At 40.8% G+C, this 14,120-nt stretch overlaps 1 protein-coding gene across 1 annotated transcript in view; it reads left to right on the top strand.

Annotated features, from left to right (window-relative positions):
* Positions 1-14,120, top strand: part of RnrL (Ribonucleoside diphosphate reductase large subunit) — a 78,512-nt gene that overhangs the window by 2,679 nt on the left and 61,713 nt on the right. Inside the window, exons 2-3 of the mRNA XM_067153996.2 lie at positions 3,268-3,356; positions 8,751-8,928. Of these exons, the coding sequence (XP_067010097.1) occupies positions 3,268-3,356; positions 8,751-8,928 (267 nt within the window). The remainder of the gene's footprint in view (positions 1-3,267; positions 3,357-8,750; positions 8,929-14,120) is intronic.

The raw sequence follows: 14,120 nt of genomic DNA, 5'->3' as shown, positions 1-14,120 counted from the left end.
CTTCCCTGGGGTCTCTTCTTGGCATGGGAAGAGGCCTCGTCCTGGTGGCCTCGGGGTAGCTGGTGGTCCCGCTGTGTCGCCGTCTTCTACCTTCTCCCGGCTGGTGGCAGTGGCATCGGTCAGAGCTGACACCCGACTGCGTTCCCTGACCAGTGGGGTGCACATCGATGTCTGTAGCTCGACAGACACGCTGGCAGGCTGGGCCTGGACAGCAGCCTCTGAACGCCATGGGGCGTCCTCCTCTGCTGTGCTGCCGACCGCTGTCATGGGCGCTTCCTTGGATTGCGAGATGTTGATGTTTGTCATTATTAGAACACATGGGAAACATTAATTGGAATGAAGGAAGAAACCAACTCTAGAGCAAGAAGGAAATGACAAATATTGTGGATGAGTGATGTGGAAGGGATTATGCTGCAGCATGTTCAACCTATTTCGAGAGACTATGCTGCAAGAAAAGATGAGGGCGAGGTGCTTATAGCTACACCACCACAAGTAGAAGAGCATGCGGTTGTGAGGAGGTGTCAGTCACCGTTTTGGTGCCTCACAGCGGAGCAGGGGATGACTCTCTTTGAGAGACAAGTCTCATACATTCCTATCGGCAGTGTAGACCTCCTAATTGGCTCAGAGACTACAAGATAATGGGATGGAAGAGAAGGCCTGAAGGCCTTAATCTTGCCAGGAAAAATAAAACATTCCTAACTAAGGGAGAGGAAATGTTAAGAGATTACCATAGGAGCGTTAACAGGAACCACTACCTGACTACCATGACTATGAATTCCTAGAGAAGAATTAAAACAATGTGAGCTAGCGAACAAGATCCTATGCTTGTCTGATGACACTGAATTGCATGTATGAATTTTGTTGATAAATGTACCTATTGGTAAGTTACTATACAACATAATTCATAGTTTAGTTTTGGGGCCTCGCTCTGGAGACAGGCAGCTGATTTTTAGTGTGTGATCTCATAGCACATTGGTTATATTGACTTGGTAAAAAACAGCCATAGGTGGCTTTCTCCTGGTAAAACTTTGACACCTATTTCATGAGGTATAGGTTATACAGCAAACATGGCGGCAGCAGCTCCAAGGAGTTAACACAAACTCACAGGCTTGCCAACATCATTATTACAAAATATTGGTCATGACATGATGATTGGGCTGGTTTGATTAGATCCTGCTAGTGATAAGGCCGTTGGGCTGGATTGGTTAGGTCTGGGTAGTGACAAGACCATTGGGCTTGGGGTACGCAAAGGGGGTTTGGGATGCTTCACGGCCAACAGGCTTCTAAAGCAGTTGCCACTTCAGTGCACATGACCTGGTATATCCCTTGGTGTATCACGTGACCTTCATCCAGTAATGTGTAATATTGCTCTGGTGATCACTTTGTAAGGTGTTGGTTCAAGTTTCAGTGATATTTCTCCACTCTGTCAGTTTGAAGTAGATTTTTTGTTGCTTGGAGCGTGTTGTTATTGATCAACTGTGAGAGGCAGAAGGTAAAAGGACTTCATTATTGTGTAGACAAGCTCAGGAGATAATTTGTAGGGTGCATCGCTACTTTTTGCTTGAGAAGGAAGTTTGTAGGCCAGTGGACAATTGTGCAGGAGCGCATAGCACGTGAGTGTGATGTAGGGGGTGAGAACTATCAAGAGTTTGTTAATCTAGTAAAATCTTTGCGTGTGAGCTGCAGACAGATGCTGTGATTCGAGGGTCATATAAACCAGATAGCCCACGATTCTTATTTGTACTCGTATTTGATAATTCAAAATTGGACTTAGAATGTCTGCAGATAATATACACCATTGTTTTTATTGTTTTAATTTGTAGTAATAGTTTTCAAAATAGCTGTTAGATCTTTTCCCTTTCTATTTCAATTTTTTCTGGTATCTGGAATAAACTAGATATGAAATATATATATTTTTCAAATTTGTCTGTGCTCGATAATTGAATCCTGATATAGTGAGGATTGTTTCCGTAAAGCTAATCGTAACTGATGTCATTTGACTATTATTATTAGTCCATCTGGTCATCAGCCCAGAAACTGGTTGGATCCTCAAATGGCACCACCAGAGGTTATGTGGTAATTATGAAACCATAGCAATTGCTTTCCTCACATTATTGTTACTATTATGAATAAATTCTTTAATTATAGAATATCCCAGCTAGGGAAGATGCTTATTACTTAATGATGCTATTATTGAAGTTACCGTTAACAAGACACCAATTTGATATTTGCCTGTATTTGTCTTTATTTTTAAAAATTTTATGATCATATGTTTTGTTATGATAATCATATCAAATTTAAGCATTTCAGCAGAATACTGAATACAAATAGAAGTGCACCTCAGGTTGCATGTGCATGAAGGATTGCCCCCTAGGTCCTCTGCTAGTACTGTAGTGACTAATATAGCATGCTCTGGACTACAGAAAATTGTGACAAAAATTACAAAGTGAGAAAAAGTAAAGTTATGTTACACCAAAAATGTGACAAAAATTACAGAGTGAGATTTCATCGAATGTGGTATCTCTGTGGCCACACATAATGCACGAGCTTTATTGGAGACAATATGAACATTGCCTTCAGCACAGCTGGCCAGTAGGAAGAAAGAAAATTGTGGCTACCTCTAGTTTGAGGCCGTCTAGGTTTTAATACTCCTGTACAAGTAAAAATACTTGGGGCAGGCATTGAGGACTCTCTCTCTTTCTGCTACTTGAGATATAAAATATTTTCCTATAATTTCAACGTCCGAATTGGGTATCAAAAGTATCACCTTTTCACCCTTGTGTTGCCTCGAACCTCTGCCCAAAGCTCTTCGTGCCCTGATCTTGAAGGTCATTTCTCTCACCATGCCAGTTACAAGATGGCAGATGATGTGGTTTACGAATGATGTTGTTATTGTTATTAATAAAATAATAATATTGGCTGAATGGTTAGTATAGTGGCCTTTGGTTCTGAGGGCCGTAAGTTCAATTTCCCACAGGGATGGTGATTTTAACTGTGTTGGATAAATCCTTCTGAACCGGGGTGTGGGTGTTTGTATTTGTCGTAATACACATCTTCATTTACATACAAAGCATCACATAAAAACCACCTCAGAAATATGCATTAGTGAACACATACCTTTGCAGCGTGTTGGTGGGAAGGGCATCCGGTCGTAAAACTAGATCAAATCCATACACCTCTCTGGAAGAAGAAATGGAAATATTCCTTGTAAGTTCATTCATAAGTATTGATGGTATGGATGGTAATGTGAATGTTTTGTCATTTCAGGTGGACGCAAAGAAGAGGTGCATTTCGACAAGATTACTTCCAGAATCCAGAAGTTATGTTATGGTTTAAACATGGATTTTGTAGACCCAGTATGTATATTTTTTATTGGCTATCACTCCCATCTGTTCTTAGAATAAATATCAGTACCTAAGATAGTTTCTGTTTGGGATTATTTCAGTTAGGAAATCATTTCCGACCAGTATTTGATATGACTGATATGATATACACTTATTGACAAAAGGAAGTTGAGCACCCAGAAGAAATGGTCCAAATATGGTACATGTGTATTCTAGTAATGTTTGTGTAAATTGCCAGGGTTGCAATGATCTTAACTCCTAAAATGGAAGCAGTAGGCTTTCCAACAATATTGACATGGTGCCATCATCTCTCTCCTCACTCTGCTGTTCTCCACTCAGTGCACACTGATCGCTGATATGGCTGTCAATATAGTGAACACATAGTGGACTAATGCCAGAATGTACAATCATTTCTGTTAATCATATCACACCTGGAAAGTACTGTTGGTAACAGGGATAGAGTTTGGTTAGGTTGCTACTAATTACTGTTGCTGATGGGAAAGGTAAGCTTTCTCTTTGACAAAATTGCATATAGTGACTGGATAGCTTCTTTTTCCCTAAGAGCACTGTATGTGGCGAAAATCATGAAATGCGCTTATCACATGACCGTCATAAATTTGATCTTCTGTGGCATTCCTGCTTTGAAGCCCACAAAAGAGGGCAGTTGGGGGTGATATTGATGTGTTTGCTAAGCCTGGATTCAAAACGGCCCCAGTGAAACCACACCAGTTTTCCATACTGATGTTGTATGGGTGTATTTGGGATATGAGGAGGTAGGGATACAATCAGACTACCTTCTGATGACATGCATTTTTGCCGCTAGCAAGCGAGAGAGCAGCAAACAACAAGGAGTGAAATGAGCATGGGACTGGAGCTGCCTCTTGTCATAACTCCTCCTTGCCAGGCTGAGTGGCTCAGACGGTTGAGGCGCTGGCCTTCTGACCTCAACCAGGCAGGTTCAATCTCGGCTCAGCCCGGTGGTATTTGAAGGTTCTGAGATATGTCAGCCTCATGTTGGTAGGTTTACTGGCACATAAAAGAACTACTGGACAAATTCCCGGCACCTCGGCATCTCCAGAAGTCGTTAGTGGGACGTAAAAAGAGTAACGTTATTTAACTCCTACTCCTGGGCAACCTATGGCTTGCACAGGGACTTCTGCCACCTGTTGGGAGTCTTGACAGCACCTGGTGGGATAGGATACCTGAGTGGAATGGGAGTAGTGCGTGATGTCAATGTTCTTAAAACATCAATTGTTGAGAGTAAGGGCCATTTCACAATGAAACCATTAACATTGACGCAAGGATATAAACATGAAATTTGCCTTATCGTTCACAGTGCCAGTTGGGACAATGTGGCAATGCAGTTTAGGTAGTGAACTATTAGCTTGTGGGTGCATTATACTACATTTGAAATAACTGAAATCTAGACGTAGACGATTGCGGCTTCATCAGTACAACCAGAAAACGATGGATGCTAATAAATATTTTCTGCTGTCTTAAAGAATAATTATATAACCTAGAAAGTTTTTCTCATATTGATAATATACAGTTCCTAAACAATTAAATTAAGAGATAGCTGCTGTAGTGGGGAAATGATTCTGTGCTCTAGCTGGTGAATGTAATAGGAGGGCGTGGCATCTAACAGTATGAGTAACAGTTGACTACAGGACTGATAAGACTCGAGACCTCAGCACGTTGGATTTCAGTCAGATTGTCGGCACCTTGCGTATAGACCACTCCATCTCTGAAGTGCAGGCCCTCGGCTTTCCAAGGGGCACAGTAGCAATGTGTACCATGAGTACATGGATTTAGGTGAAACCACCGCCACAAGTCAGCTAGCTCGGATGATAAGACTGGATAATAATAATAATAATAATAATAATAATAATAATAATCGTATGGCCTCAGCTACCGTTTTGCAGACATTTCGATTTGACGCCATCTGGCTGTCTGCTCGTCAGTTTCGACGTTCCGGTTTACTCTGTCTGCCATCTAGCGGACCTAGAGTAAACCGGATCTCTCTTGGGCGTCTATGGCTGAGATTGAATTAATTTTGTCGGGTAAATACCAAATGTATCACCAGAGATCTTTTACATGCCGACATCGTACGACATGAAGTGTCGAATGGACTTTTTCCGCCCTTCAAAAATCCGACTACCTCTGCCGGGTTTGAACCCGCTATCTTGGGATCCGGAGGCCGACACTCTACCACGGATCCACAGAGGCAGCTATAAGACTGGATAGACAGGCCACAGTGTTGCAGATCACTTGTCAGTTCATGCTGAATGACCGTCCAGAACCATCTCATCACGGGCTAGAGAAGCAAGCCTCCTACGAGGGTGCGTCTGCTTAACACCTGTCCCAAGGCATGACTGACATGGCCAAAGAAACACCACCATTGGACACTCAAAGCATGGAAAAAGCTTATGTGGGCAGACGAGTCAAGGTACGAGTTGGTACATGCGTATGGCTGTGTGAGTGCATCAACTATGAGGCAGGTACATTTCAGACTAGTGGTGGTGGTATCCAGTGTGCACATGGGATGAAATTGGACCCTCGGTACATCTGACATCCCATATCAGCGAATGTTACAACAACCTGGTGGCAAATCATGTTTGATTTCAACATCCTGCAGGTGACCTGTACCTACAGTAAGACATTGTTCCAGCCCATCGCTCTTGAATTGTTGGCTGGCTGGTTTGATGAGCACTCCATGGATGTGAAGATGCTTGTCTGGCTCCCAATGAGCCCTGATGTAAATCTCATTGAGCAAATCGGGGATGCTGTAGAGAGGGATGTGCGTACCCTGGATCCTGCTCTGACCAATATTCATGGATATGGGAGGCTCTGCAGCGATCATGGGTTAGTATGGTTCCCCAAAATTTCTGGTGTCTAGTGGAGTCCATTTCTTGCTGCATCGCTGCAGTCATCAAGGCGAGAAAGGGGGTGTTACAGACTACTAGCCAGGTATCTCTAATTTAGTTGCTCATGAGTGTAATTAAAATATTGAAATTACCCATAGATTTCATATCATAAGCTATTTCTTTCTATATATTTTCTTTTTTAAAAAAATAAATTATCTTTATATCCCGAGCAAGTTGGTTGTGCATTTCACGTCACTTAGCTGTGAACTTGTATTCGAGAGATAGTGGCTTTAACCCCACCATTGATAGCACTGAAGATGGTTTTCTGTGATTTCAGTCTTTCACACCAGGCAAATGCTGAGTCTCTACCTTAATTAAGACTACGGTTGCTTCCTTCCTAGTCCTTTGCTATTCCATCGTTCACCATAATAAATCGGTCGTTCTGCATTTAGCTGTGTTGCCCAAGTGACAAGATTTCCCATCAATGTTTACTCAGTCTTTTCTTAAATGATTCACCAAGCAAGTTGGCCATGCGGTTAAGGTCGCTCAGCTATCAGCTTGCATTCTGGCGAGGGTAGGTTTGAATCCCACCATCAGCAGCCGTGGAAGGAGTTTCAGATTTTCACACCAGGCAAATGCTGGGGCTCTACCTTAATTAAGGCCATGTCCACTATCTTCCAAATCCTATCCCTTTTCCCATCCTTCGATCACCAGAAACCTTTGATGTGTTAGTGCAATGTTAAACCAGTAGGAGGGGGAAGAAATTCTGTCCAATGATACTGCTTTGTAGAACCCCCAGGTTAATCATTACGGGGTCAGATAATGCTTTGCATTCATTCTTTGAGTTCAGCCTGTCTGATTCAGTGCTACATAAAGCCAGTAAAATGAGTTCAACCTGTCTGATTTGGTGCTACATAAAGCCAGTAATAACATAATTATCTTTATAGAATGTATATCTTTTGTCATTAAACATGTTTTTGTTTGTTCACAGGGCAATAGATTTTTTCTTTTTTCTCTCTCTCTCTAATCCATTGAACGAAAAATTGGAAGTTTTGACTTTACGAGCTCTCACACTGGCAGCTTGCATCAGGTGTTGTTTGCATGTTCGTATGTTGTTGTGAATGCTTTCATTGAATACGAAGGTAATCCCAAAAATAAGGTCTCCTATTTTTTTTATAAATTCAGAACTTGTTCGTGTGGCTGTTGGTCACAATATTGTGGAGTGTGTTTCTCACGCGGCGCAGCCGTTGAATGTTAACGCCAAGTGCATAAAGTGCGCACAGTTATTAGTTTTTTGAACGCAAAAGGTACTGAACCGATTGAAATCCATCGCCAATTGACGGAAGTGTATGGTGAGTCGTGCATGGATGTCGAAAATGTTTGTAAGTGGTGTAGAGAGTTTGCAGCCAGTCGGACTGAAATTCATGACGAACAAAGGAGTGGGAGACCATCCATTTCTGTTGAGACAATTGTGAAGGTTGAACAAATCATGCGTGAAGATCAGCGGATCACCCTGGATGATCACTGCACTTTGGTTCCTGAGGTTTCCCAAAGCGCCGCTCACAGAATTTTAACGGAAAAGTTGAAATACTGGAAGGTGTGCTCAAGATGGGTGCCACGCATGCTGACTGAAGACCACATGTGCCAACGACTTGATTCTTCCCTCATTTCTTCAATGCTTTGCAGCCAAATAGGACAACTTTTTCGACTCATTTGTCACAGGTGACAAAATCTGGGCATTCCACTTTGCACCTGAGACCAAGCCAAAGCCGCGGAAATTCATGCAAACACAGTCTGCCAGTACAGTCAAGACAACTGTGTTTTGAGATCGAAAAGGGGTATTGTTGGTCGACTTTATGCCCGCTGGGACTACAGTTAACGCTGAGAGGTACTGCGAGACCCTGAAAAAACTCAGGCAGGCAATTCAGAACCGGAGAAGAGAATGTTGAGCAAGGGCATAAACATTTTCCTTGACAACGCTCGCCCGCACTTCGCCCGGCAAACCGTTGCTCTCCTGCAGCAGTTTCAGTGGATCATCATCACCCCCACCCTATAGTCCTGACTTGGTGCCCAGTGTCTATCACTTGTTCCCCTAAGTTGAAAGAACATTTGGCTGGAAAGTGATTCAGCACCGACGATGAGGTGAAAGATGAGGTTCACAACTTCCTAAACAGCATGGCGGCGAGCTGGTATGACATGGGCATACAAAAACTGTCACATCGTCTACAAAAGTGCATTGACCAAAATGGTGATTATGTAGAAAAATGGCTAAATGTTCAAGCTGTAAAATGATTTAAACTGTTCTAGAAATAAACTGGTCTATGTATTTATAAAAAAAAAATAGGAGACCTTATTTTTGGGTTTACCTTTGTACCTTGTGTGCAAGATTTTTATGTTAACGATGCATTTACTTTTAATGTTCATCGTGAATGAGCCCGAACTGGCTGTAAATTATTCAGATATTTTCACGAGAACTGCAGTATGCATTCTAGACCTTTCCTTCTCATGTTCATTATATGCAAATAAATGTGTAATTTTTCAGCCGGCTATCACTTTGAAGGTGATCAGTGGGTTGTATTCTGGAGTGACCACGGTGGAACTGGATAACCTTGCTGCTGAGACTGCTGCTACTATGACAACCAGACATCCAGATTATGCAGTACTAGCAGCTCGAATTGCTGTTTCTAATTTACACAAGGAAACGAAGAAGACATTTAGTGGTAGGTTGTACTGTACTGTTATGTACTTCTTTTCACTGGTGCAACACAAATGCAATTTGATTTGAGAAAATAATATTATTTAAATTCTGTTGGACATCTGGTGCAACTCCAACTCTACCTGGTTTTAACTGTTTCAGGACCTTCTCCATGATTCAGCTGTATGTGTTAGTTTCAAGGCAACCTTCATGCAGTTCAGTATCTGTTGCTGGCTCATTTTTGTTATGAAATCACATTCAGCATTTGTGAATTCTAGATAAAGGGAGACCCTGTGGTGGGCTAAACAGTAAATAGATGATGATGGTGATAATAATGGGTTACGGTAAAGAATCGGACCATCACCAATTCACTTGGAGGGGCTCTTAAATGCTCGTATATTTATTAACGTACGAGGAATTGGTTAAGGTGCAAAAATACTGTGTTTTTATACAACTGCCTGACATATACAGCATTGAACATCTATATATTTAAAATAAAAGTTTTGTCTGTACATTGCTCAGAATTTGAAAAGAATGGTATTTCTGTATCGGTCATGTCCACAGTAACAAGGAAATGCAATTTTTACTTTTCCGTAATGTCTGTCTGTATGTATGTATGTACACGCATCACTAGAAAATTTAATAAAAATTTCTTAAATATTCATGTTATTAGTGGTCTTATCTCGTTGAAAATGTGTATGCAGACTCGGAGAACGAGCCACTAAAATCTAGAATATACATCATTTTATTCACGCTGAGTGAAATGGTACTTTGGGGGAAGGCCTAAAATTTAATTCTCAAATGTTTACATTATTAGTGGTCGTATCGATAAATACTACATGACGAAAGTCATATAGAATTAAATTTCCGACCATTTATGTGTTATACATTTTTACCATACCGGCTATGATAACACATATATTCATGCATTTGTATTTTTGTTGCCAAGTCCATATAAACTCTGAGCCACAAGAAAATGGGTTAACAGAATTTAATGAAAATCGGTATATAGAGACGGCGAATAAGAAACTACAGTCCTATAAACAATTTTATTCTAGCAGGATTAAATTGTAGTTTAGGGGAAGGCGCCTAAACTTTAATTTTTAAATACCTGTGTTATTGGTCCTATCGAAAAGTACTACATAACAAATGTTACAGAGAATACAATTTCCGACCATGTATATTTTATTTAGTTTTACCGTACCGACTATAATAGGAGTGGTATTTCAGAGTCGGAAGAAAACTAAATGTGAAGGCCTACAATATCGAAAGCGCATAACATTGATGAACAATAACATTACCTTGACCATTGTTAGTGGCAGTGTTCTTTATCTCTTATGCTGCCTCTCAACTCCGATAGATGGGATTACTGCTGCGTACCGAGTATAATAGCCTGACTGATTACTGGCGGAAAATAGTCGGGGAGTTAGAAAACTTTCTTCTTTAGCATGCCATTACATTTTCTGATACAGCTGGTACGTAACACACCGGTTCTTAGTATTCCAGCTGTTCGATCCCTACTCTGACGTGCTGTTTTGAAGGAGCAGTGTGCATATTTAAGGCAGAGGCTCGCTTAGTAGTTGTAGTAGTAGGCCTATGGCCTGGTCTAGAATAACAATTTACGCCTATTCCAAATTATAGCACCACAGTTCACTAAATGACTCCACATTCGACCATGAAAAGAGCCGTTTCTTAAGCTTCTTCCTCCTCACTTTATTAAATTCTACATTCATTTTATTCCAAATTAGCAGTGAAGAGGGGGTTTCTCTTCTGGCTTGGAGGAGAAATTTGCCTCCAAGTCAGATAGATTTTTCCGCCGGCAGTATAGTGAATTGATAATTTTTTTTTTGTTAGGGGCTTTACGTCGCACCGACACAGATAGGTCTTATGGCGACGATGTGATAGGAAAGGCTTAGGAGTTGGAAGGAAGCAGCCGTGGCCTTAATTAAGGTACAACCCCAGCATTTGCCTGGTGTGAAAATGGGAAACCACGGAAAACCATTTTCAGGGCTGCCGATAGTGGGATTCGAACCTACTATCTCCCGGATGCAAGCTCACAGCCGCGCGCCTCTATGCGCACGGCCAACTCGCCCAGTCAAATTATTATTTACAGATCGTGTACTCCTAGGAAATAGATTGGTAAAAGGGCATGATTTTTGCTCTAGGAGTCTCCACTATTCTACCTCCTCCCCGCCGAAAAAAGGACAAAGACTGTTCACAGATCACGGCTGTCTGCGGTTTGGTCATCCCAGCTCTGACACTTTGGACTGTAATATCGGGAGCTTAGACCTGTTCCTTAAAAGTGAGAAAATGTGTTGTTTGTGATTTGATCGCGTATTTCATATGAAAACATTGCTTTTAATTGCACCATTCCTACTGACGTCACTGTAATGTTTGTTCATTTCAGTTGGGAAAACCAGTAAGACAGTCTTTCTGAGGATGTAAAAAGGCAGGTACACCTGCAATAATGTGACATAAGGCGGGGCAGCCAACTGTTCCTCATGGAAGGAAGAAGGCATAACATGTCCCTTCATCTAAATGTGCGGTATTCGACTGTTGCAAATAAGTTAAAATCTTTGGAAAAATTAACTACAGTAGAAGTCCCCTATAGCGAGTGTGGAATATAGCGAGAAGACCGTTGTAACAGCTTTCTTCTGTCCCTTGAAAATTCCTATATTAAACTATGTATTATCCTTTGGTTACAGCGAGCACCTTACTACTGATACATTCCTTATTACGAGCAATTTGGCATGCGTTATTTTTTCCGTTATCGATACTGATGCACTCCAGCGATTTTATTGAATAAGATTGATCATCTTCGATATAGTTTTCGCGCTATGTGCACCAATGAGTAGAGTTTGTGATTTTTAGCATTTGCGATAAATGCGAAATATGCCGAAACTTTGTCAGTGTATGTGCCTTCATCTTATATGACCCGTACGGGTGGTTTTTAGCGATTTCGAATTCGCGATAAAATGCGAAATTATACAATTTATGCAAAATAGATGCGAAACTCTCAGTTTTATACGAAATAAACATATATTTTTTTTAAACGATGCATTTTTCTTAAATATAAGATATAAATGTTGTTATTTATTTCAGGAGAAATAATTATGACGGCGCCCATTGCGATCGTACAGCGGTAACTTTTTGACGGACACTTCCGTCTTGGTGCACGGAACATCTATAAGTTCATTATCGCAGTTGTCAGATGATACCTGAAGCTATTTTCTCTCTGTAAATAGTAACTCTGAGCTGAAATACGGAAAATAAAAAGCACCTCATTTTGCCGCTCGTTGTAAACAATCGTGGCGGCATCCAAGAGTTTATTCGTAACTGGCTTGAAAATAGTGATGTTGAAAGTGGAAAAGATTCTCTGGAGAGTGAAATACTTCAAATGACAGTGATGAAAGTGATTCCGATTTCAGTTCCGAGATGATAGTGTCAATTGACACTACATGACAAAACCAGAATGCAACAAGAGCGAGTGAGAAGCTTAGTTTTTTTTTTTTTTTTTTTTTTGCGTCGCACCGACACAGGTCTTACGGCGCCGATGGGACAGGAAAGGCCTAGGAATGGGAAGGAAGCGGCCGTGGCCTTAATTACGGTACAGTCCCAGCACTTGCCTGGTGTGAAAATGGGAAACCACGGAAAATCATCTTCAGGGCTGCCGGCAGTGGAGTTCAAACCCACTATCTCCTGGATGCGAGCTCACAGCTGCGTGCTCCTAACCACACGGCCAACTCGCCCGTTGAGAAGTCTAGTAAAATGATACTTGGAATTATGATCTTGTTGACAATAAGCCTCTTTCTGTAACATGTAAACCAGTTTTTGAAATTCACTCTATAGTGAGGAGGGGGTTGGGTAAAAATCTGAAAGAAATGGACTTAGGGAATGAATTTCTAACCCCACAGTTCTGGGATCACGTTACTAAGGAAACCTATGCCTATGCCTCTACATTTCTTGCTAATTTATCTGCTTCCCTTGAAACCAGTAATACTTACGAACAAAAACATTGGTTTCCTGTTACTATAGACGAGCTAAAAGCTCACTTTGCTTTGTGTATTCTTATGTAGCCTATGTGATTAATCAAATTTATGTTAAAGTGACGAAAACATAAATAGTATGTAAGGAAATATTTCCTTTCACAAGTAGTGGCAGGCCAAAGGGTTAAATCATTCAATGTGTGGAATTTCTTTCACTGGCTAAAGAGCACTGCAAAGACCAGTCAATCAAACAGCAAATACACTTTCAAGCACCACGTTCATTCTCTTTGTGTGTTGACCCTTGATCTTAGTCGGTTATTCTTGACATTGGTGTTGAGTAGTAGTTCTGTTTAAAAGTACGGTAGCGATATATTTTATTGTCTGTTAGCCATGGGTATAAGCGAAGTGACGATCAAACAGCATGCCGAAAGTCACAAATCGGGACATTTTTATGTAAGGATACAGATGGCCTATATTGATGTGCCGACCCTGCAATAAAAAACTTGAAGAAAAAAACGTTTTGCAGGCCTTCCTTTGCCTTGGCAGCACTTCTCTGCATTTGGAACAGTGTCGATGTAGAGTTTTTATTAGCAAGTACAACATAATAGTAACTGATAGGCGGTCTCAAATGGAGGACACCTTTTAAATAATTGGCATGTTGTACTTAAATCATCATTGAAATTCCTCTTCCTTGTAGGTGTGTTGTACTGTGATAAATAAATACGTTCAGAATAGTATTTTTCACTTTGAAATTGTGTTTGTAAATTTGAAAATAAGCATATTCCTGTATGTTCGTTAATACTTCTTGCAGTCTTATGTTGATGTTTGTCTTATTTTCCATAGTGAATTCAAAACTGCATGACGAGCAATGTGTGATTAAACAGCATGATTTTACTCCCAACTGTTGTGTGTGCAATTCAGCAGATTATGCCTATTTTTAACCAATTTGCTACAAAATGCTAAATTTGAGAAGTTTAGATGCTACAAAACGCTAAATCTGAAAATCAAAACGCTAAATCTCTGATTTTTAAATGCTATAAACCACGAACTCTACCAATGAGCTCTCTCGTCGACATTCGAATTCAAAGGGGATGTCAGAATCTTATTAGTAATACTCATCGCCTGGAGTTCTGTAAACAAAATTTGAAATTGGAGTACGTTTCCTTATTTTAAATACGTGAATAACGTGGCCAATAACAGTTATTCGTATTATTTTTTTATCATCATTACT

Source organism: Anabrus simplex, chromosome 9 (genome assembly GCF_040414725.1).
Source record: "Anabrus simplex isolate iqAnaSimp1 chromosome 9, ASM4041472v1, whole genome shotgun sequence".
Classification (NCBI taxonomy): Eukaryota; Metazoa; Arthropoda; class Insecta; order Orthoptera; family Tettigoniidae; genus Anabrus; species Anabrus simplex.
This window is presented reverse-complemented; position numbering and strand designations above follow the sequence as displayed.